The 24,133-nt window shown below is 33.4% G+C and overlaps 1 protein-coding gene across 2 annotated transcripts; it reads left to right on the plus strand.

The window, feature by feature from the left end:
• Window positions 1–4,322: 4,322 nt before the first annotated feature.
• LOC126744837 (microsomal triacylglycerol transfer protein) lies at window positions 4,323–21,559 on the plus strand. Of its 2 annotated transcripts, none has more exons than XM_050452388.1 (10): window positions 4,323–4,592; window positions 9,982–10,382; window positions 16,298–16,486; window positions 16,545–17,131; window positions 17,183–17,474; window positions 19,935–20,582; window positions 20,638–20,847; window positions 20,903–21,057; window positions 21,116–21,283; window positions 21,339–21,559. In XM_050452388.1, the coding sequence occupies exons 2-10, from the start codon at window positions 10,125–10,127 to the stop codon at window positions 21,481–21,483; spliced, it is 2,652 nt and encodes an 883-aa protein (XP_050308345.1). In that variant the 5' UTR covers window positions 4,323–4,592; window positions 9,982–10,124; the 3' UTR covers window positions 21,484–21,559. The 2 variants fall into 2 exon arrangements, with proteins under 2 accessions (XP_050308345.1, XP_050308346.1); XM_050452389.1 differs by having other exon boundaries at window positions 9,985–10,382.
• The last annotated feature ends 2,574 nt before the right edge of the window (window positions 21,560–24,133 follow it).

Raw genomic sequence — 24,133 nt, forward strand, 5'->3', positions numbered from 1 at the left:
CATTTTAATTCTGTCATTGTGATTTATTACTTAGTCTGTAATCATAAAAGTTATTTTAAGACATAATCGAAGAAGAGTACTTTTAGATTTACATTGGAATTTAGAAATAACAGCTTTACAAATTTTGAATTATCTACAAATTTTTGCTTTAATCTATACTCTACAATTCATGAATTTTTAGTGTGGCGGTTATATAGTAGGTAAGCCACTTTAAATTGAATCAATTCCCATTATTTTGTATTTTTTTATGCCTTTTACGAGGCATACAAATTTTGATTTTACATTTACTCAAATTTACTTTTAAATTTGCTCAATCCTTTTAATAAGAAATTTCATCTATATTTTATTATGTTTATACAAAAACCATGCAACCTAAGCATCAGACTAAGTGATAATAAAAGTCAAATCTACTCACAGAGTATAAAAGTGAAAACCTAAAAAAAGTGTTAAAAATTCAAATTGATGCTCAAAATATGAACATAATATATAAACATAATTTACATAAGAACATAAATTATACTTATCCTCTTCAGACCCAAGAGTTTATTACATGAAATTTACAAAAAACACATTGCATTATATGAATTGGGATTATATCAATACAAATAAAAGTCGAACTTATTAATTTTTGTCGAACTAATTAATTGAGTTACTTTATATATATTATAAATATTATATTAGTTAAGATATATGAAATAACTCAAAACAATTTCTGTTAATGCTACAACACAGAAAAATATTGCAGGAGGTGCATTTTGCAAATGTTAATTTTCCACAGCCAGGTTTTCGACATGTAGATCGTGATTTTTTGCTGGTTCTTCATGAAAGTAGGTAAATGCTTATTTCCTTTTTCTCTGTCTCTCTTGTCTGGTACGGGCTCAACTTTTCTTTGCTTGCGAGAAGTTGGTAATTCATCTTCTTCTTCCTCAATATTATTTTCTTCATTTTTGCTTTCATTAGCAGAATGAATTAACGATTTACGCAGCGAGAGTTTAAAATCAAGATAATCCATAATATCCTTCTTTGCATGACTTAAAGACATAGCATTATCTCGGTATTCTAACCAGCTAGCAGCAATTGAGAAATCAAAAAAGTGATAAATGGTTCGAATCGTCCATTTGTCTGTTCGAGCACGCATAGGATTCTTTCCAATTACTCTGTCCAGTAGATCCACCCCTCCCATTTTTAAATTGCATTCATTTACTATTGCAGGCTGATTTATTGTTATGTATTTATTTTCGGTTTTTAACCAACGTGAATATGTTCCTAGTAGCTCAACGCCAGTAGATGATGAAGCAAAGCGTACAGGTTTCGAATCAAACCACTTAACTAAATTGACGTTGGAATCCTGTCTTACCAACTGGTCATGGGAACCTCTACCTGATTTTTTTAAATCGTTATCTTTTAAAAATGTTGCGTTTTTTGGAAGCCTATTTAGCATCATGGTTCCTGTTAGGGGGACAATAATGCATCTATTAGTGGAATAGATGTTAAATATCTGTCAATGTAAACTGAAATACCAGCTGGTAAAGCTGGTAAAGTGTCAGTTAGTTTAAGTACCATTCTGCCACCTATATCAAGCTTCTCTGGTACAGGAGTGAGCGCTGACTCTAGTGATGAGCCCTTTCCTTCGTACAAGTAAAAATTCAAAGGAATTCCAGTTGGTGTTGTCATTACAAAATTCTTAATGCCTACTGGTTCAGGCTTTCTACGCACAAATTGTCGCATTATTACTTTACCATGGAATGGTATCATCTGTTCGTCGATTGATGCCGCCTCAGTACGTTTATTTTGTCTACATCCTTTCAAAACTCTGTCAAGCATTGGCCTTACTTTCCAAAACCTATCTAAACTCCTTTGCTGCCTTGATATCTTGTCATCTTCTACAAGTTTTAGATGACAGCGCAAACCAAAGTATCGGTCTCTGGTAATATTATCAGATATCATGGGAACCCTCATTTCTCTGGACCAAAACATCCGAATTCTTGGAAGTCCGTAAATTCCCATTAATATCGACACTCCAAAAAACATTTTTATATCATCAGAAGTAGTCTCGAAAGAACGACCTTTACCTTTCTTACCCATCCTTTTGTGTTAAAGGTCCTAAAACAAAAATATTATTATCAAAAAATAAAAACTAAAAGTAGTGTTTATCAACTAAAAAATAATAATATAATATATGTCTGAATCGGTAGAATCATAAGATATCACCAATGATACCTTAACTAAAACTCTCCAAATCATCCGAAATTTTGACTTTTTTCACAATTTTTTATTAAATCGTAATTCTGCAAGCTATAAGCTATACTATAAACAAAACAAAATAATTAATTTTTCTATACTTACGTTTATATCTACTTAAAACCATGGTCCAAGAAACACGTCCACAAGTCCAAACGTAAACATACGTCTGGTTCCGAGCGAAATATTAATGCGCGCTTTGAGAAAATAAAATCTCAACGTATCATCTATGATACCTGGGGTCTGAAGAGGTTATAGAAACAACAGGTTTATAAATAAAAGAGCATCGATCTTCCACAATCTGAAAAAAATAAAATAACTGCAAAAAAATCGTGAGATTTTAAATTAAGATTAAAAAAGGAGCATCATGAAAAAATTAGAGAGTCAACAGAGTAATAGGTCTTAGCAGCCAGCGATCTCTTTAACTGTCTTTTGAAAATTCTAGGCAAAGCCAAGTTTTTAATAAACAAAGGGAGATGATTAAAGATAGAAATGCTGTCATAAAAAATACCTGTATTGCTCCTGAAATAAATAATTGTGATCTGACCCATATGATACAATTCGTCATTAGACACCAATTAATCAAATGTTAAACATCAGATTGTGGAAAATACAAATAATTTTAGGAGAGTTTGTCAAAGCTAACAATAAGCACATTTATGCAAATCACATCAATCGTGTGTATAGTGGGTGCCCAAGAAGAAAGGTTAAATGCTGTAGAAGCAGGTTCTGCACGGTCCAGTTTAACTTCGCTGATGACTTGTCTTTCGCTTGTTGATGGTTAAATATTGGAGGAAAGATGTGGATATAATTAAACCCTCTAGTGTGACAGCAATCCCAATTAAATTGCAATGGATCATTTGAGCAACGTAATGTGGTTCTCTTGAATTATCCTCTAGCTATTATTGCCTTGAGAGTATAGATACCGTAAAAATGTTAGAATTTCCAATTTTGAGAACCACATTGATTTCTGTGGTCGACTCATACATTTCGTTTACCCTTATGTATACCATGTAACCAATTTTTAACACAAGCTTTCCTATTTTGTACTATGCTTGTATTTCCTTGAAGATATTTGCTTCTTATACATGAAGTACGTTGACTAAAAACTATAAAATACATAACAATCCTTACTGCGCTTGCTCTATAAACTAAGAATAATATCCTTTAGATCAATGATATTTCTATTAAATATACATATCAATGATTATGATACTTCCTTGAATTCAGAACTTAACTTAATTAGGTTGTTACTTAGATTGAATATTTAAACAATCTCTATAAAATCTTGAGTGTTAATCTTGCTACTGCCTTCCTGCCTGTTAATACTAATTTTATGTCCGTTTAAAATATATTCTACATGCATTTAGTAGGATTGTTATAACAAATTTCTATTTTATAGAGATGCAGTTGTAAAATTAATTTGTAGTGCGGGCTCATAAAAAAAAACATGACTTTAGTAGCATATGCATTAATACGTATTCACATTATTCATGAAACCCCAAAAAAAAATTTTTTTGTGTCATATTAGACTTACTGTTTTTATGATATTATTCATCTATTTATTTTTAGCTACATATATTCCTACCTCAACATAATGAGTCAAATAAACTATCACTACCTATAGATATAATTCATATTTAATTTCAAAGTGCTATTCAAAATTTTTGTTTGACAATAATGAGATTTTTTCTCCATGACCCATAAACCTGGTCAGGTTGCTAATTATTTGGAACCCGCTGTATAATATTTTACGCATTTAAAAAAGACTTTAATAAATATTAATCGACCTATTTTGTCCCTTGTTACAGGCATTGTTCTGTATATTGTTGAACTCAGCCACAGTGTATCCAACACACGTACATAGTTCCTGTTAAACTTCAACAACAATAATAATTCACATTTATAACGTAAGTGGCCAACTAATCAAATATTTGACCGGTCTCGTCGGATCTTCCAAAGTCGATGGGGGCCAATGGCAGTCTTTCGCCGATTTAACGGTACTTTTTTAGTATACAAGATATTTTTGTTCGTGTATTTAAGTGCTTTCCATCGCTTATGTTCGAATATATTTTATTTATTTACTGCAGTTTTATTGGTAGAATTACTGGCGTAAAAACAATTTTAAAACATGTCAGTTAATTGCAGGACTTTGATCATTTAGGCATTTTACAGTGGATCGCGGATGAAACGTGTTGAGAATAAATTAGTCTTGTTAATTATTATAATAGTAGTGATTTTGCCATATAAAAAATAATGTTTTTATGTTAAGGTTATCTAAAATAATAAAAGCTTTAGTAGAATTTAAAAAAATTGTGCGTGCTAAACTACACAAGTAGGCAATAACTAAGGTAAGGCACTATATATATTTTTTTTTAATTTATTAACTTAAATTAACACATTAGGGCCGATTAATTGTATATATGTCAGCTCTTGTATATATCTAAAAAAAGGGTTAACGGAACTTATACGTTAAGTTCGTTTCTTTGTTTTATATGTTCAATAAACCTTTAAAACTGGTCCGCAATAGTGATTTTCAATTTAGGTTATGTTCGATATGCTCACCTTTAATTTTTTTAAAGTTTTACTACACAATTAGATTTCATATTGTATGTGGAGTCAATTGTAGGTGTTTATTATTATACCATGGTGTCTCTAGTGTTTTCCACCTCTCTTATAATTAAAATTTATTTATCAACAGTTATTTCATTAAAGTTTGGTCGATTGGGATCTGTTAAAGAAAATGAAGCATATACAGACTTTGAAATATTGCACGTTCAATTTATATTTAATATATATATTGTCCGTAAATATACTAATAATAAGACGTCTATTAGTCACCATCAAGGAATAACAGCAATTAATTACAACGTATGAAATTAATAGGTTAATGATTAACTGTTAAAAAATATCCCATTATTAAAATATTACAGCTATATTACAAACATTCGAGTAAATAATGGAGTCTCTCATTATTTATTACAACAAAATTATCTAATAATTTGGAATTTTTAAAAATTATAATAATACAAGGTGACCAACGGGCAGATTTTTAGGGATATTCCTTACACACGAGGTTTCCTGAATTCTGTTGATGCCATAAAAAAATTATAATTTAAAGATTTTATTATTAATTGTAATTATTTTATTAAAAAAGAAAGAACACACTCAACGAGAAACAGGAAAAGGATCGAGATATAGAAGAAACTATAAGGATAGAGGAAGATAATATTATAACAATATTCAAAGCCTTTCAAGTACAAAAATTGAAATCTAATTTTATTTATTTTATTAAAACTATTGTACTGAATTAAATCCTAAATATAAGAAAGACCCTAAAAAAAATTAAATTTACTAATACACATAAAGAGAAGCTGCGCTTAACTTTCTTCTGTCAACGTAAAATCATTTATTTTAAGCTTATTAATAATGTGCAAATAAAAATGGAAATGTCCTTTATTTAAAAACATCCTCTCTCCATCGAAACAAGTAAACCATCTCCCTGTTAACATGTTTCGATCAAGCGATTTTCGATCAAGGTATGGTTCATATTCATACCCAAAAGTAGGAACATACAACCATAATCTCCCAAATAGTACAGGTCAACTAGTCTATCATCTTTTATGACAATGGTAAAATTATTGAACCAGTACCTCAGAATGGAGGTACTCTCAATGAGACCGTTGCATAGACCCCAATTCGCCCCTATCAAAAGGGTAAATCAAATATTAAGGCATTGCACAAAATAGTTCGGGATATCGAAAAGGCCTCGGAATCTAAGGAAATACCCCTGTGTGCATTTATGGACATTGAGCGCGCCTTCGATAACTCAGATTTCCTACGCAATGGAAACAGCACTGTCTAATAAAGAAGCTGATCCGGCTATCATAAAATGAGTCAGCTGCATGCTGAACCAAAGTCGATTAGGACCTCGGATCTTAGTTGGATCCACGGATCTCAGTGTCACTGAGTCAATATCTCCCCTTCTATGGTCTGTATTAGTGAATGACCTGATCAGGCTCCTTAACCGGAGAGGACACAAGACCATCCGAGATGTGAATGATGCACTTAGGAGGAGCTATCTATAAACCCGGCGAAGACGGCCATTGGCGTTTATTAGTCACCAAGAAATAACAGCTATTAATTACAGAATATAAAACTAATAGCTAGGTGGATTAGCTTGAATAGAAAACTGACCTGGGAGCCGCACCTCAAATCACCTGGGAAATGCCACGAGGAACGCCACGTTTAAACGGCAAGACAACTACTCGCTAGATCCTAGGGTCTGAAGCACAAAATGTCCTATTTGATATATATATCCAGATGGTGAGACCCATCATATTGTATGGGGTTCTAGTATGGTGGAGGAAAACCGAGCAGAAAACAGCAATATCGAAGTAGGATTTTCATTTTACCTCAATCTACGACTCCACTGAAAGTGTGAACTATTTCTTATTTTTTTGAGATTTATTTTTTCTTCCCTAAAGGCGCAAGTACTATTCGTCTATTGAGTCGGTAGTCGGCAAAAAAATGTTAAGAATGCAATAGTTGGGTACAACCGAGTTGCCAATTTCAGCTATGTTATGCATACTTTTTACTTTATTCGATTTGAAATTTAAAAGAAGAAAAATAGGACTGACAACAGTGCATTTTTTTAACGTTTAACAATGAACTTTTATGAGTAACATTTTCAATAGGTTAAAAGGAAAAAAATAGTCCCACTGGCGTCCCACTGGGAATTACCTATAAATTATGGTATATGTATATGCAGGTATTATATTAGTTTAATTATCAATTTATTAGTATATTATAATAGTTGGATTATCAAGGAAAGGGATTTAGTATTTAGTACCTTTATATTTATAAAATAATTAATAATTTATGACTGTTAATCCTTTTTATACCTTTCGACTTGTCTTTTTATTATTTACCAGTCGTATCTTAAAGGGCTAATCTGATAACAGTAGGTAAACCAAATATGTTTTAATCTAATTATTTATGATGAATACTCATATTGGTAAATGATTTCGGGACAGGGTTATTAATCGCTTTTTTTGATTAGAACCTGCCAATGTTGCCTTTTACCTACACAAGTACACACCTACTATTTTAGAATCACCCATCTTTTTCTAAAAGTGTGCAAGTATTAGTTTAATTTTTCATTTATTGATAATTTTGTGATATAGCTTTAATTTTGTTCCTTGGTGTTTAAATTAGTTTTTGTGTGGTATCGTAGTTTCTTAATCAGTAATATGGGACATTTAAAAAATAAAGTTTTGAAAGGTCAGACTCGTGAGGTTATTGGAAATGTAATAAAAATTAGTGATGAGGAAAATGGCAATAATGCTTTTAAGCTACCTTTAAAAAATAAAACAGAACAAGCAGCTATGTTGTGGAATAGGGCGATCTACTATAATTAAAATTAAGAAAGAAGACCAACATCAACGTGAGTTTGACCCTACAGAGCCTTTATCGATTCCAGGAAAAACATATAAGAGATTATCAAGCTGGAAAAAATGGATGATGCTGATTTTAGTGTAATAAGAATTATTGAGAAATTTTATACAAAATATAAAATAATTCCAACTTTAGGAAAAATGCTGGCGAAATATCACTCTGTATTAGCAAGTAGTGTCCACATAATTCTCGACAAAAGGTGTAATAGTAAATTGGCTTAAAGACTTATTATGTGCTCATAAGCCTAATACAAGCACTAAAATTATAAAATTACAATTTATTGAGAGAACATGGACATATTCCACTAAGAATACCACCCTGCATATGCGAATTAAACCGTATAGAATTAGTGTGTGTAGAAGTAAAGCGATATGTAAGGAATCATAATACTGGTGATTTGACAGTTATATCAAATTAATAAATTTAATATATAAGGGTATCGAGTCTGTCAGTTCTAATCATTGGAAAAATAACGTTAGGCATGTTATGGATATAGAGAATAGGTGTTGGAAAACTGACCAGATAATGGAGGACACCCTTGAAAAATTAATTATAAAAAAGGATGATGATGAAAGTGACCTAAAAAAATAATTTTTTTGTGTTAATTGTTTTTTGTTTATTAGTATAAATTTAAGTAAGATTACTATATGTATAATTATACATATGTATTATTTATTATTTATAAAGTCTTTTAAGTTAGATTTAAGTGTATAATTTTACTTGTGTTTTGTTTATTTTTTTTGTTTTATGATGAAAATAAAAACATTAAAAAAATTTACTTCAAATCGTGTTAAGAAAAAAATTAAATGTGTTTTCTATGTTTATTAATAAAGGTATACAAAATCAATCGCTTTATTCTTGGTTACAAAATTTAAAAAAACGAGGTAAGTAGAAAGTAAAAAAGTAAAATATCCAATATTTTTTTAATTGATAGTGTGCGCCACTGAAAATGCCTCGAGAGCAAGTAATAATAATATAGTAACTTTCGGTATCTTCAGCTGATTTTAATTTTAAGAATCCTCATATCTTACATCGCTTACCAAAGTCTGAATAAAATACTGTTGTCAGATTTAAGAAATCTAAATAAAGCTATTTAAAATTAAAATAAATAATCTAGGTCTGTATTTAAAAAAAAAGCAACAATAAGTCATGACCCGGTGTTTTTCTGATGTGGGTGATAAGAGCAAGACGATGGTATAGTTAGTTCGATTTCGAAAAAAATCAGTTTTTGGTGAAAAATTCGATATACCCTATACACGAAAAATTAAAAATCCCAAACTTTGGAGGTCAATATCTCGGCTTCTATGGCAACTATCGGAAAAAATTCCAACGTCGGTTATCTTAGTTTCGTCATTTTGAATAGAACGAGACCATCCGAGAGGTCGTAACTCTTATATTAGCTGAGATATCGCATTTTTGGAGCACATTTTTAGCCTCAAAAACCAGGTCGAAAAATGACTTTCCGAATTTTTGAAGTGCTCTCACTAACTTAGTCCTGCTCGAATCCCAATATAACCCGGTGGTATGTGAGTGATAAGAACAAGGCAATGGTATAGTTAGTTCGATTTCGAAAAAAATCAATTTTTGGTGAAAAATTCGATACGGTAATTTTGTCATTCTGAATTCAACGCGACCTTCCGTGAGTATTCCATTTCTCATCTAGAATTTGCAATAATAAAGTATTACCAATTGCCTCAAATACCTCAGATACCTTTAAAATAATCTGCTGACTTAGGCCAAAAATACAACAAGATTTAGAAAATTGGTATTTGAAATTAGAGGCGAGAAGCCAGTCTGTAATTCGGAACATTTTGCACCTCACTATGAATATGAAAACCACTTTTGCCTTGTTAAGGTCTTTTAGAAAACTATATATAATAAAACATGCATTTATCATAAGTACCTAAAGTAGAAGTAGAAATAGTCTTAACAAGAGGTTGCAATAACATATAATCTGGCAGAGAATTTGTTTAATAATAAAATAACTAAATCTTCAGAATATGTATATTTAGGGTTGCTTTCATAATGTTTATTAGTAATACTAATGAAATAAAAGCTCATACTCATATATGGTAAAACCAAGGACTACAAAAAATATTATATTTACAGGCACCTTCTAAATAACCAACTTATCTTATCTAGATTTGTCTCATATCAATAAATTCCGAGAACAAACGATCATTAAATAACAAATAGTAATAATAAAGTCTAGGTGCCTATAACTACTATAGGTTAAATTATTATGCTAAAAGCAAATCATAAAAATATTTACTTTTCTTTCAGTAGTAATCAACTAAGACCAACAAGAAAAATGATAACAAACAGATAAGGCCGAAACCTTCAACCTCTGTTCGAAGAATGAGTAAATTCGCGGTCAGAGCAACGTGGAACATGGTAGCATAAGTGTCGAAAAAAAAATCATAAATATGTTGAAATTTTATCCAATATTGTACGCGACGTTATTCACGTTATGCTCTGGTTTTGTGTTAATTTCGTCAGCCGATGGTTCCTTCGATGATTTACCATTTTTTACTTTGGGACAAAAGCTGACTTACAAATGGAGGTCTACGGTTCGGATGAACGAAATCGCTGATGAAGCTGAAGATGAAGGGTTTAATTTGGATGGTAAAGTGGCGGTCAGTCCGGTATGGAGAGATGAGAATAAATGGCTGATCAAATTTGAGGTGAGTAGATTTAGAAAATTAATTATTTTTTTAATAGATTTTAGACTCTCGCAATTTTTTCGGCATAATTTATGATTTGAAAACATATTTATGATTTGAAAAATAATTACTGTTTTTCAAAAACGATAACTGTTTGATCTTATAAACTCTGTCTATTCTAAGGTGCCGGCTTATCATATTTTGGGATCTAATAATCCAGGAGTTTTAATAAACAAATCTTGACATAGTAAAACCTAATAATAAAATACATAAATGTTATTAAGACATATTTTTACATTAAATTTAAATTACAGAAAATCAATTCTTGGTTGTCTATCTAGATTAGCTTAGATTAAAATACAATGTAAACTATATCGCAAAACAATCTCGCAAAATTACAATGCAAACTATAAGAATTATTGGGTGCCTCTTTCGAATTACTGCTTGTTGAAGTTAACATCATAAAATCGTATTTCTTTGATTAACGATAGTAATTGTGACAGCTTTTTGATTCATTGTAAAACTTCATAGCTACAAAAATATATAACCAATTTTTGGCAACGGTTACTAGGTGTTCTTGAGTCTCTTCATCTTCCCTGCAGAATATCCATTCACGTCGTCTGTTCTAGTTTTAATTTTCTGTAGTGTTCTCGAAGGTGGCGGCAATACCCCGTTAGAAAACCTATGAGAATATGTATTTTAGTTAAACTTTCTAGAACTTTAGATCTTTTTAGATCTTGTTGAATGTACCAAGGAACATTCAAGAAGTATTCTTGCCTATGACGCAGGAAGGTTCCAGTCCCACAAACTGAGAACCGGAACCCTTTTTTTGCCAAAATATTGGCTCATTTGTGACCCTGCATGGCCACGTACCCAAAATATTATAATCAACGATCTCTTACCATTTTGGAATTGATGACATGTGGCTTGGTGCTGCTATGGCCACCTGACTGTCGGTGAATCTTTCTATATAGCGTGTATTTCTTCTCAAAAGATGCTGGTGTGTTTACCCAGCGACTCTGAGTATTTGGTGCCAGGGCCTAATATTCCAACTCCTTTTTCGGTTTACAACCATCAGTTTACGATTTGATAGTATTCGAGGTGACTTTTCACTTTCGCTATCAATTTTTTATGTAAAATTCCTCACAAAGTGATATTCCTTCGTTATATCTTCCTTGGAAGATCAAACAGGAGATGTTGTTTAAAATGTCTAGACTCTCTGATCGATATTCTTACTGTTTGTTCTATTCCTGGCTAATCTAAATATGGCCCTTTTAGCAGCGTTGACTACCGCCAAATAAAGAGGTTCTAGGTCAACTATAACTTCCAGTGTTTTTATGGAGCATGATTCAATAGGTCCTGTGATACATGGTGTAGGCATGCTAGGTTTTGCATTTTTTCAAGTTTATGCCTTACTGGCTTACGCTATTTAGGGGTTTTACCATCATGGTGTATCTACAGCCATCGCAGTATTTTCTGGAAACATCCTCAGGTTTTCCCCGTCCGGTTTCTACAAATAATAATGGTTTGTGTGTGCCTTTATTTACTGAAATTTCTAGATGATTATTCCAACTAAGTTTGCTATCCAGTGTCATTCCCAGAGATATTTTATTTCATTCTAATTTCATGGATGTCTAAATTATCTGCCCAGGTGGTTATCCCTGGTGGGTTGCATTTTCATCTTACGAGTGAATGGTACAAGGTAGTTTCTGCCAAATTGATGCTCAGACCTACTGATGTACACCATTATTCCATAATGCTTAGGCTTCTTTATATAAGCTTTTATAAAAGGTAAAAACACAAAATCTACAGCATCACAAATACATTTAATAAAATGACAAAGGTTACATGTTTTGCTCGACTAGAGCATCATCAGACCTAAATAATAATTAAGATTATGTAAATACTATTTCTAATCACTTACTGATTAATTAGCATACTTAAATCACAACAATACACATCGAATCAGGTTCTTATATACACCCAATTAATTTCTTGTACTAATTTCTAGAATTTTGAATATTCTTAAATTCAGAATAGAGACAACAAGTCATATAAGACAGACATGTAGTAAGACAACTTTGTAATATCTCCCTCCTCTTAAATCTGAACGGTCCAATTAGCCTTACCTACATATAACTTAAGCCCATCTAAATGGCAAACATAAACAACCTTAGGGTTGAGCTGGATTCTATAGATGACACCATTTATCCGCTTTACTACCGTATGTAAACCTTTCCAGGCTGTCATCAGTTTTGGTAATTTCCATTTCTTTCTTTAAGGGTTCCAAAACCATACTTTGCCCCTTTTCTAAAAGCTTGAATAGTTTACTTTAAGGCCCTATCGGGTCTTCATTCGTATGCTTGCAATCCTTAGCCGTTTTCTAGCCAACTCATGAACATCTCGTCTTCATGATCGTCTTCTTCATCATCGTTTTTTTTGTATAAGGTCGTACAATGTGCCCTCATACTTGCCTTTGAATATAATGACGACGTGATCAGCGTATCCTATGCAGATCATTCCATGGTTTGTCAATATTTGAAATTCATCGACTAAGGGTGGGGGAGCTAGAGTTCAGCAAGTAGGCCTGAGCAGTCCCTTTTCGTCAACTTCCCTACGCCTCCACTCTCAATGCGCGGTCTTCAATGAGTCTTTTAATAAAGGCTTGCACGTTGTCCCAGTCCAGATCTTTAAGATCTTCCCGCTGGAGTGTCGTTACTCCGAAAATTTTCCTTCTTAGGCGACTCTACCTATCACAGATACCTAGTATGTGGTATGAAGTTTCCTACCCTGTATCGCAATTCGGACAGAGTGGGCTTTCTCTTATACCAGGAAGGTGTAGATGCCTGTTTAGACTGTTGTGCCCGGTCAGGATTCCCACCAAGTCTTTGATACTTTGTCGGGTCTTTGTTAGCAGTCGCCTTGCTTTAGAGCCGTCATGGTCTGGTATCATTTCCTTGGCCTGTCTACATCCTTCTGTCCTTCTCCAATTCTTCCTTGTTTTTTCCTAGGCCCAATTATTAAGTGCCTGGGAGATTTGTTTTTTGCTAAGACCGAGCTACGAAGGGGTTAACGGAACCTTGTCTTGCTAGTTCGTCGGCCCGCTCATTACCCTCACCACCTTGGTGTCCTGGGACCCACCTCTACCTCACTTCCTTCTGTGCTGCAAGCCTTTCCAATGCGTCTCTGCATTCTCTGCTCGTCACCTTCCAATGCCTCTCGTTTGTTCGCTACTTCGAGTATAGCAAACACCTCAGGTTAGAAAACTGTGGTGTGTTTCCCTTCGTTCGTTTCCATCCTGTACACTCTGGCTCCGGCTAAATTGGTGCTTTTCATTCATGATCCATCCGTGTACCAGGCCTGGAAACCACTTGGCTCTTTAATTTGGTTCGCCGACCATTCTTCCCTTGTGGGGATTTCGACTTGAAACCCCTTCTTTAACCTTACTTTGCCACTTTCTGTAGTGCATCTGGATCTCAGAATTGGTATGTTCTTACACATCCTGAGAGCAATCGTCATATGGCCTTGTTCTAAGTGAACATTGCGCCACCCTCCGCTATCTCTCATCCTCTTATACGCCGCCATGGCCTCCCTCTCAATCCAGACTGGGAGGTCCGGTAGCCCAAGAAGAATATTTAGATTTACATCGACTACTAAGCCTCCATAGTAAGAGTGAGGTCCCTTCGTGGGACGTGCCACTAGTAAATCTGATGTTTGTGGTCTGTTCATCCACAGTAGTCTCAGCTGTACGTATGGCAAGCATTTGACAAATCCTTCGAATTATGATTTCTCTTCTGTGAGGCATTTTTAACCGCTCTATGTGACGTATTATTAAAGGCTCCAGATGAATCTAAAAAAAGCGCAGATGTTTTTTTTCCGTTTAGGCTTTTCTGGCTGATTTGTGTTAGTTGATATAGTGCGGTTTCTGTAGATCTGCCCGCTTTATAAGCATGTTGAATTTCATTATTGATGTGAATGACGTCTACAATCTTTTTTTCTTTAATCTGTCAAGTATGGAGAAGAGTCAACCATAGATATTACGAAACAAATTGTCTCGGTAAATCCGTGGTTATACCTTATAATACGAACATATTGAAGTGTTAAATTTTCGCTTTTCATACCCCAAACGCATGATTTTTTGTTTGAAGTAGTTTAGGCGTAAGCTATTATCATTTGGTTATAAGAATCACTAATTAACAATCATCAAGTAAACACTTTTACTTGTATTAAGTATCAAAGCATGTCCAGAATAATTAGAGAGTGCTGTCAAGTAATTATTCTTAAGACTTAGTCCCACGCATGCGCTTTCTGGCCTAAATATAAATAGAAGCTGATTGTGATCGGCGTAAAGCTATATGGAGCAAGAACAAACCTGTAATCTGAGATTTATTATTATGAAAAGAAGGGATGCAATAAAGTAACCTGGTGAACTTCCATGTTGAAGCAAATAGAAATTGCATCTCAATTCATCTATCTCAATACCATTCCTCCTACGTAAAAAACACTCACAAGCTTGAGCAGAGACATCAAAATATTACAGTTTAACCAACAGTATTTCTTGACTAATAAGATCAAGTCCTTTACTATAATGTAACAAGACAAGGCAGGACCGCCGTGAGGCATCCACGTTCTTAAAAATCTCAAACTTTGTTGACCACGCTAATGTACTATGCAAGCTTTAAATCATGAGTGAAGGATGTGTCTAGGTGCAACAAGATCTTTGATCAGGTCAAACGCGAACTAATCGAATACCTTCCCATGTTTTATATTCTTAAAAATGTCACTGGCCATATTCTTGACTGCCGCTGATGCACTATAACAAGATCTAAATCATGAGTGGTAGGGTTTTTGACAATGTCAGACACTAACAAGTCAAGCAAATCGGTCTAAGCTGATTCGAAAAGCCTTTTAACCAATGCTATTTTCAATATGATAGGATCTTCTTCTATATGCAAAAAAAGATAAAAATATTTAACAACAGTGACGCAATAATGTCAGTAGAGTGTCATCGTCGACATCACATATACTATTTCATCAACACATTTGCATGTTACTTTGCATCATACGCAAACTTCCTATCTAGATACATGATTTAAAGTAATAAACTTCTTGCAATAAGCTCGTTCATTGAAAACTTGATCGAACGATGCATTACATAATACCTAAACACATATATAAACTAGTCCAACCTACTAGTTTAAGTAAAAAATCATATCAGCTTTACATAGTTCATATACTGACAAAACTCGACAAGGAGACATCTTTACCATGCAGCAGGCATGCCAGATTTCCTCGATAAATCCTTGCCAGAAAATTTAACCAGTTAGACAGACAGAATATCAGTCATTTTGTATGTTCGTGTTATTTACAGCAGACACAAAGAGTAACTACGTATAAGGGTAAATTTGCACAGTATCCTCATTCATGTCGATAAGGAGACAACTTTACCGTACAGCAGACATGCTAGACTAGGTTTTCATTGACAAATCCTTGCCAGAACATTCAACTAGTTAGGCAGACCAAATATCAGTCATCTTGTATGTTCGGGTTGTCTAGAGCAGACACGAAAAGTAATTATATTAACACGGATATAAATTTGCACAGTATCCTTGTTCAGTTACGTATCTTAAAATGGAAGCACTATTGAACCTGTTTTTGAATGTTTGAATAAACATTTCATCTTAAAATCAGTCAAATAATTACCTTTCGCCACATATTTAACAAACCCTCTGTATATTTTTTCCGGTCATGTTGCGAAGTTTGTGCATTTACGCTATAGAAACTTTGATAATTGCTGGCTATTGCATAACATTATAAAGATTTGTTGTCAAAATTCCTGGGTTATTACTTTTGGGGTTTTCTTGCCAATTTTGTTGCGACACCTTATATAGCGTTTATGGGTGTAAGAATTTTAAAATAATTTATTATAATTTTAGTTACTGCAATCTACATTATATGCAGAGTCGAAAAAAGGAAAACAGTATAAAAGCCCTTTGTTAAAGTCATACAGGAATCAACCTTTTGCAGCCATCATAAATAAAGGAATTATAGAAAAAGTGTACATAGGAAACAAAGAAGAAACGGTTTTAAAGAACCTAAAAAAGGCTCTTATCAGCTTATTCCAAGTAAGTTAACCTTGCAATTTTTCACTTTCTATGTATACAAATAAATTTTGTTTTACAGTTTAATTCCAACCAGGAATCAGAAACGGACATTTCTGGACGTTGTCAGGTTTCTTATAAAAAATTGAATTCGAAATACATTAAAACCAAAACAGACTGCACCAGTGACTTATCAGATCATCACAAACATTTAGATCCGATTCTCGGCACCAAGACTAAGTCCTCCACAGTAATCAAATATTCGATACATGATGATCCAAAAAGAAATTCAATATTTTTAACAGAACAGCATTCGGTTCAATTGCAAGCCAAAGAGCATCTAGGAGGCACTATTGCAACTCAACAGGAATTGACTTACGAGGCGGAAGAATCAGTTGAAACCATCAGAGCTGATAATGCTCAAGATGCCTTGGCAATATTAAGCTTCGACGCTGCAGAAGAAAACTTGATGGCAGAAAATGTTGATTTAAAATTAAAAAATAAATTGTTTAGTAAAGAAGTGGCTTTATTACGAGAGCAGTTGAAAACGAAACATTTAGGAACTGAGCAATCCGCTAAGGCCTTTTTACAGTTGTTAGAAGTGGTCAAAACCAGCGATGCTGATGATATTTCCAAGGCATTGGCATCCAAAAAAAACTCTGAAATATTGTAAGTAATCGATTAATTTTAAATGCAATTTAATTTGCAATTACTTTTTAGGGATCAATTATACGATATTCTCGGCTACGCCCAAACAGAAAATACTCACAAAGCTGTGATGAAACTAATTCATTTAGATAATGAAGAGCAGGTTAATCTTGTTGAACGGTACCTTTGGGCCCTGTCATTTTCCATCCACCCAAACCTGCAAATTTTAGAAGATCTTTTAAACAAATTTAGAAAGAATCCAAATATAGTGAATCAGGTCAAAGATACGTTGGTGTTGACTTTAGGCTCTATTGCTAGGAGGGCAACACAAAAAGCTGAAAAATTGAATCATGTCGATCAAAAGGTAAGCAAAATAACTATAATTTTTATTAAAACTAGATATATGTATGTACAAGGTGTCATATATCATTATGTTCAAATTGGTGTTCAAATCCCGTGTTATTTATTTTAAAGCTACCTGAATGTGAATGTTGCGTGCACGTCATTAGTAATAATACATATTCATACAAATCAGGAAGTGTTGATAGGAATGAAAACAGTAACTAGGAATTATTACCATACAAGCGATAACATACAACTTTAAATGCAGCCTCAGGTTCTTAGTGAGTGCCTTTTTCTTTATCAAAATGCTTTATTGATTTACTTCGTAAGAGTACGTAGACATGCATTTTGTGTATGGCTATTGTAAAGGCAGTGCTTGTCTGGTAGTAATCGAATACCGCATTCGGTTTGCAAATAGATGCATGAATATCGGGAATATGGTCTGTGTGATTTGCCAAAATTCTTGGATGAAGAACTATTAGTTACTGTTGTAAATGATCCAACTCTCAGTGTACATCGAATCAAGCAGTCCTGGATTTACACTAGGCGCAGTCGGGGCAAGTGCCCAGGGCGGCAGAATTTTGAAGGGGGGCAAATCTCAAGAAAGAAAAGAAAATATTTCCAACGGTTATACTTATAAATTACCATGTCAACTATCAAGAGTAAAATTGGCTTTAATGCAATGAATCGAAGGCTTCTTTCAAGTTCTTCAAAAGTTATGTTAGTTATTTCTCAAAGTTAATTTAGGTTAAAAAAGGAAGGTTTGACTCTTAAAAGTGTAAAAAAAAATGGAATAAAAAAATTATTCATTCAGCTTATCGTATGAAGCAAGAGATAGATCGAACGATAAAATAAACTTGAAAGAAAGAAAGTAAGTACTCTTTCTTTCTTTCAAGTTTATATTGGAACTTGTAAATGCCCGGATAAATATAACATACCAATAAAGCATTTTAGTTCTCCTGCATCAGTAGTAAAATTATGATTGCCTTTTTGTCTGGCATACTAATTAAACATTTCTACTAAATAATTACATATTTCCATATCAAAAAATGATTCAAAGCACGCAACAGCATCTGGAAATACGTCGACGTTTGCGCCAGGCTCTTTCGGAGAAACAAATTGTGGGAAGGAGTTATTCAATTCCACTTTTTTCCAGCTTCTTTCTAAATTTGTTCTGTTTATATTAGCTTGGGTTACCACGCGAGCTAAAGGTATATTATCGCTATCGTCGCTTGCATAAGCATCATATAATTCAGGAGAGTTATCGTTTACGATAGAATGTCCTGAGGTTCCTGGTTGCGAAGCGATTGCGAAAATTTCCTCAATATTTTTATCCTGATCATTATCTCCAATATAAACTACTCCATCAATGTTCTTTATTTTAGCACAAGCTTCTGACTGCATTTGACGACCACTAAGGTTAGAACATTACATTAGAATTAGCTGAAGGAACTTCATCATCATCAGAATCCCTTCCATCGTTTGGAGGTGTAATAAAAACATCTGCAGCCCAAAACTGCTCATCTTCAACTAAATCAATTAGTTCTTGGGTCGTGTAATACCTACAATAAAAATTAAAAAACATGTCCCCGTTTGTTCCCAGTGTTCTAATATAGCAACAATCTAAAATTATCAAATCATTTAGTAACTTTCAATAATATTCGTATTGGGTATATAAAATATCTTGAATTACATCACTTACAATAAATTCTTTGCAGTAGAACAATTTAATTATCAAAACTATAAGAATTATACTTACTTTGTTAACGACATATTGTGAACTTTAAAAAAAAATCAGTAATTAGCACACTAAATGCGGAAAATTTGCAAAAACGCACATCAAACCTTTTCTTATGCCAGCCAGAACGACACTAACACGACCGCGCGACGGAAAGATAGTTAAGAGCACGCTTCTCAGAAAAGGGAGGGGGACAACGTGGTCGTTCCGATTTTAGAACACCGGGACAATAATGACATTTCCAATATCGGAACTCTGGGAAAAAACGGGTTAAACGTGACCAAAAATACTTTATGAGTGTAGGTTGCAAAACATTTATGTCAGATTATTTAAAAAACGGGCGCTCCTATTGAAATAAGACAAGAGCACCTTTTTTATGTAAAAATATTGGTTCTTTTTAATTTTACTATCCAATTAATTAAAAAGTAACCAGAAAAAAAGTTATCACAATTTTATCTTTGCTGTCTACTAGTTTTAATCGACCCTGTATACATTTTAGCATAAAATGTTATAAAATCAGTTTTTACCGTAGTATACGACAAAAATAACGACCAGGCGTTTCGAAAATATTAACAATAAACCATCTTTAATAGGAATTATAAAACACTCTGTAACATGAAAACGATTCACTTTTTAAGATTCCTGTATATAAAGTTTTTGTCTTAATTTTAGACAAAGATGCAGCTGGTAAAATATTGCGATGTAATTTCATGACACCCTGTATAATATGACCGTAATTTTTAGATTTTTTACCTGGTACAAGAAACGATCATCAACGGTTATGACTATGCCAAAGACCAGGAGCGTCATGTCTACCTTAATGCACTGAAAAACCTTAGGTCACCCTCAACTATACCCAAATTATTTTCGGTATTAAACAACGGGACTCAAAAAGAGGAAGTTTTGGCCTGGAGAGCGATTAAATCATTTGGAAACCGTTATTGGTCGGAAGACATTTTAAGTCGTGCGGAAAAAACACTTTTTCAACTGGATAGGAGACATGATACGAGTGCCAGATGTCTAGCTGTTGATGTACTCCTTAACAGTTCCCCTAGTGATGACGTGTTGGAAAAAATATTGCATTTTGTGGCTAAGAATGACGGAAATTACGAAATCAGACAATACGCCTTTCAAAGTATTATGATGTTGGCTGAAAAATGCCCAGAGTTTGAAAAGAGGGTGAAAGATATTGTGAAGAGCAACTCATTTTTAAATAACTACTCAAGTTTAGCTCCCAGAGGGTTATCCACTGCTCTAACAAGGAATATATATAAAGGTACCGCCTCTAATGGCCATTTGGTGTCTTTACAAGAAGTTAAAGGGGGCTTAGTAAAGAGGGGCGTAGTGGATGTGGTGCTGGATAACCATGAAACAACTGGAGAGATTTTTACGGTAAGTGCATATTTTTTAATAATACATGTATATTAATAACGAGGTGTTAATGCAGTTAGGAATATTCGCTGGGGGTCTTTCTAGCTTCTCTTCAAGCACCCCAGATGAACACGACGATCCCGAGGAAGAAGAAGATGCATCCACCGGAATGGAATTGACCGTTTTAGGCACTCAGATTCGTCCTTTTGTATTTTTTGAGAGCCAGGGCGAACTGATGGGTCTAATTTGGTCTGGAACTGCATCCGACATGACTCCCGCCTTTCAAGTAATTCTTAACACTATATATGATATTCTGTAGATGCATGTAAATTCTTTTTTAGGCTTTAATATTGGTTCAAGAGCACGAAGACACCATAAGACTCAGCAATGGGTTTATTGTCAAAATTGATATTAAAGGGGCCCTATCGTTTGACCTGTCTGGAAAAATGGAGGTATCTCTCTGGAATCGGAATGCGCAATCGCTAATTAAAAAATCGTAAGTGATTTTTCCCATTCTAGCATACTTCTCTCTGTCATATAGTTTTATGTTTTAGAGTCGCATATTCCGTAAAGGGGCTTTTAAAGATTGACACTCCTTTGGTCAAAAAAGAACTTTCTTTCGAAGCCAATACAGAACCACAATTAAATCTGGAATTGGATGCTGATGTTAGTGGCAAAGCGAAATTATGTATGAGACTTTCACAGCCCGATTCTGTATTTAGGTATGGCACTGTTGGAAATATAATTACATCTTGTATAAATCATCGAATTTTTTAGGCAAGAAACTGTCAAAGGGCAATCGATTCCAGACACTGACTACCAGAGTAGAAAAAGCGTTAAGAGGAAAATGGAAATTCCAGGAGTCACTTACGCAATAAATCGAAAAAATAATGAAAATTGCGCTGCTATGTTTAATAGTTAGGTTATGAACAAAATGTGTGCTGTGATTGTGATTGTGATTAGGAAGTTGATGTCTAAATACAATCAGTTTTTTTATATTTATAGAATCATGTATTTATATAATTTTGGAAGAGACTTGTATGATTTAATGAGATGTTAGTAGTTTGTATAAATCGTTAACAAGTTTAAGGTATTTTTTTCTGACAATGACTCATTTAATCGATACAAACATTAAATAATCCAAGTCTGTTTAAAAATTAGAATCAGAGAAAGTCCACCCAGTACCCATTTATGACCCTTTATCTGCGTTAAGGAACTCTTTAGTATTTTTTTCTTAACTTAAGTCTTGGGAGCAGAAATCAAGGTATTAATTTGGAATAACAAATTTTGGTTACACCATTCCAAGTTGAACCTAAAAAAGGTCGATAGGCAAGAGAGGACTAGAGAGAATGAACGATTGCTTATTTTGATGGAACCCTAGTAGGGAGTTTATTCACGACACACGTGATAATTTCATTTTAAAACATCCGTTTTTTGGCAGTGCTTCAACTTCAATTCAATTGTCAGTGAATCAACCATATAGTTGTTGTATATGGCGCAGTTATAATGCTGAAATAAATATTAAACTTGCGTTACTCGTCCAAAATAATAAGAGATCACTAAATTTCACTTTATTCTGTCTAATAAATTTTGAGAAATGTCAAATTTTTATGTTTAAAAAAATGGTATTAATATATTTTGCTAAGACATATTGAAACATTAACCTATGTCCAATTAATTACTTACGAGATACCCTGTAAAATCTGTAAAATTTTGTTGCTCATCAACAGCTTTTGATGAGCAACAAAATTATTTGAAAATTGAAATAAATAAAAGGATATTTTTCTTCGCATCATTTAACTTAGAATGTGTCATATCTAAAAAATGGTGCATGTTAACTTATTAAATGTTTAAAACCGGTTGGGAATACGAAGAAAAGTTTGAAGGGTTGGCTAACAGCTTATCTTGTTTCTAGCCTGTTATTTCTTTTTCTTACAATTTTTATATTTCTTTTTTCTAATCTTGGCTTTTTTTTAATCACACTGCTCTGAATCTGATGTTAACTCACTCCACACCATAGCAAGCCCCTATATTTCTACGGCCTTCCTAAAATACATAATGAAGGGATGCCTTTGCGACCTATCAATAGCTCTAGAGATTCGTCAAACAAAACACTACAAAATCCCTTGTACTCGCTTGTAGTAAGCCTTGATGAGTCTTAATACAAAATGTGCCTATCGGGAATCCGTTAATATTATCCTAGAAAGACTCAGAAAAAATCTACCACTTGCAAAACACGAAAAACACTCGACATCCACTGGAGGAAACATATATACCTTTTGGACGTTTGTAAGTCCTACTTTTAATTCGAAAATAGGTGCGTTACGTCCAGGACCAAGGATTAGCTGTTGTCTCCAGTGGTTCGACGAGCACGCTATAGGGACAACTCAATCCAGAAGAAACATTTAATATTAGGGACTGAGCTACTAAGCTTTCTGGTGCTTATTAATAATAATAATAATAACCCGAGTAAAAGTTCACGTTGGAAACTTAGTCAGCACAGCCCTTCTTAGATGTTCTTGTAAAAAACAATAATAGATGCCTTAGTATATCAATCTACCGCAAACCAATACACACAGGACAATACACACACTCCAATCGTCCTGGTTCAACAAAGGCGCGAATCATTAAAACCCTGTATACGAGAGCCCCAATATGCATTGTTCTAATAGAGAAATAGAAAACGTCAAAAGCAAACTAATAAAGGCAGCGTCAAAAGCAAACTAATAACAGGCAGACAGTAGAACCACATTTCATGCATATTTCCAGGATATATAATTGCTATATTCATATTTGCCCGGAAGATCTCACTTGGCATATGCTAGGCATATTCAGAAGGAAATTTAATTCCTCTGCCTGCACTATCTTTTTATTTTTTTAAATATATTCAGGCATACCTAATTATCTATATAGGGTGCCAATTTAAATATTTTTCAATAAATTTCAAAAAATAAGTATAAAAACGTGTAAATTTCAAAGTATAAAAACGTGATAAATGCGATAGGGAATAGCAGTCATAGAAGTTATAAAAACTAGAACTATCAAATTTTTGGGGGTAAGTCATCCTTAAGCATCTGAAACATCTTAGCATATTTCTTGGGTTAAATATAAACACCACGAACAAAATTTGCAATATTTTTTAATCAAATTTAAATATTCTTTATCTGAATATATATATTTATTAACAAGTCAAGCACAATGCAAAATTATGTAAGTATCTAAATACAAGCTCAAGTAACAAACATGAAAATTAAACAACAAAAAAAAGGATACAAAGACATTGACATCGATTTAGTTTATAAATGAAGGCCAAGATAAAGGCTTAAAGAAATCAAGGCTATATATGATATACAAGGTGATTCAAAATTGAGTGCGAAGATTTTAAGGGCGTATTTACCAGCCAAAAATAAGAACTTTTTTTCATATAAACGTATATCATAACTTGCTTCGTTTTCTAGATACAGAGTGTAAACGTTTTTTAATAAAATTGGCTTTTTACGAATTATTCAAAATCCTTTCAGCCGATTTAAATAAATGGTGGTAATAAAATAAATTTATTAATTCCAGTGGCG

Source organism: Anthonomus grandis, chromosome 15, assembly GCF_022605725.1.
Source record: "Anthonomus grandis grandis chromosome 15, icAntGran1.3, whole genome shotgun sequence".
NCBI lineage: Eukaryota > Metazoa > Arthropoda > Insecta > Coleoptera > Curculionidae > Anthonomus > Anthonomus grandis.

Excerpts from the sequence above, each read along its gene's own strand:
- LOC126744837 (XM_050452388.1), top strand. The coding sequence starts at position 10,125 with ATGTTGAAATTTTATCCAATATTGTACGCGACGTTATTCACGTTATGC. Across the intron at positions 16,487-16,544 it reads CTCTTATCAGCTTATTCCAA|TTTAATTCCAACCAGGAATC; the intron begins GTAAGTTAACCT and ends TTTGTTTTACAG. Across the intron at positions 17,475-19,934 it reads TGAATCATGTCGATCAAAAG|ATTTTTTACCTGGTACAAGA; the intron begins GTAAGCAAAATA and ends CGTAATTTTTAG.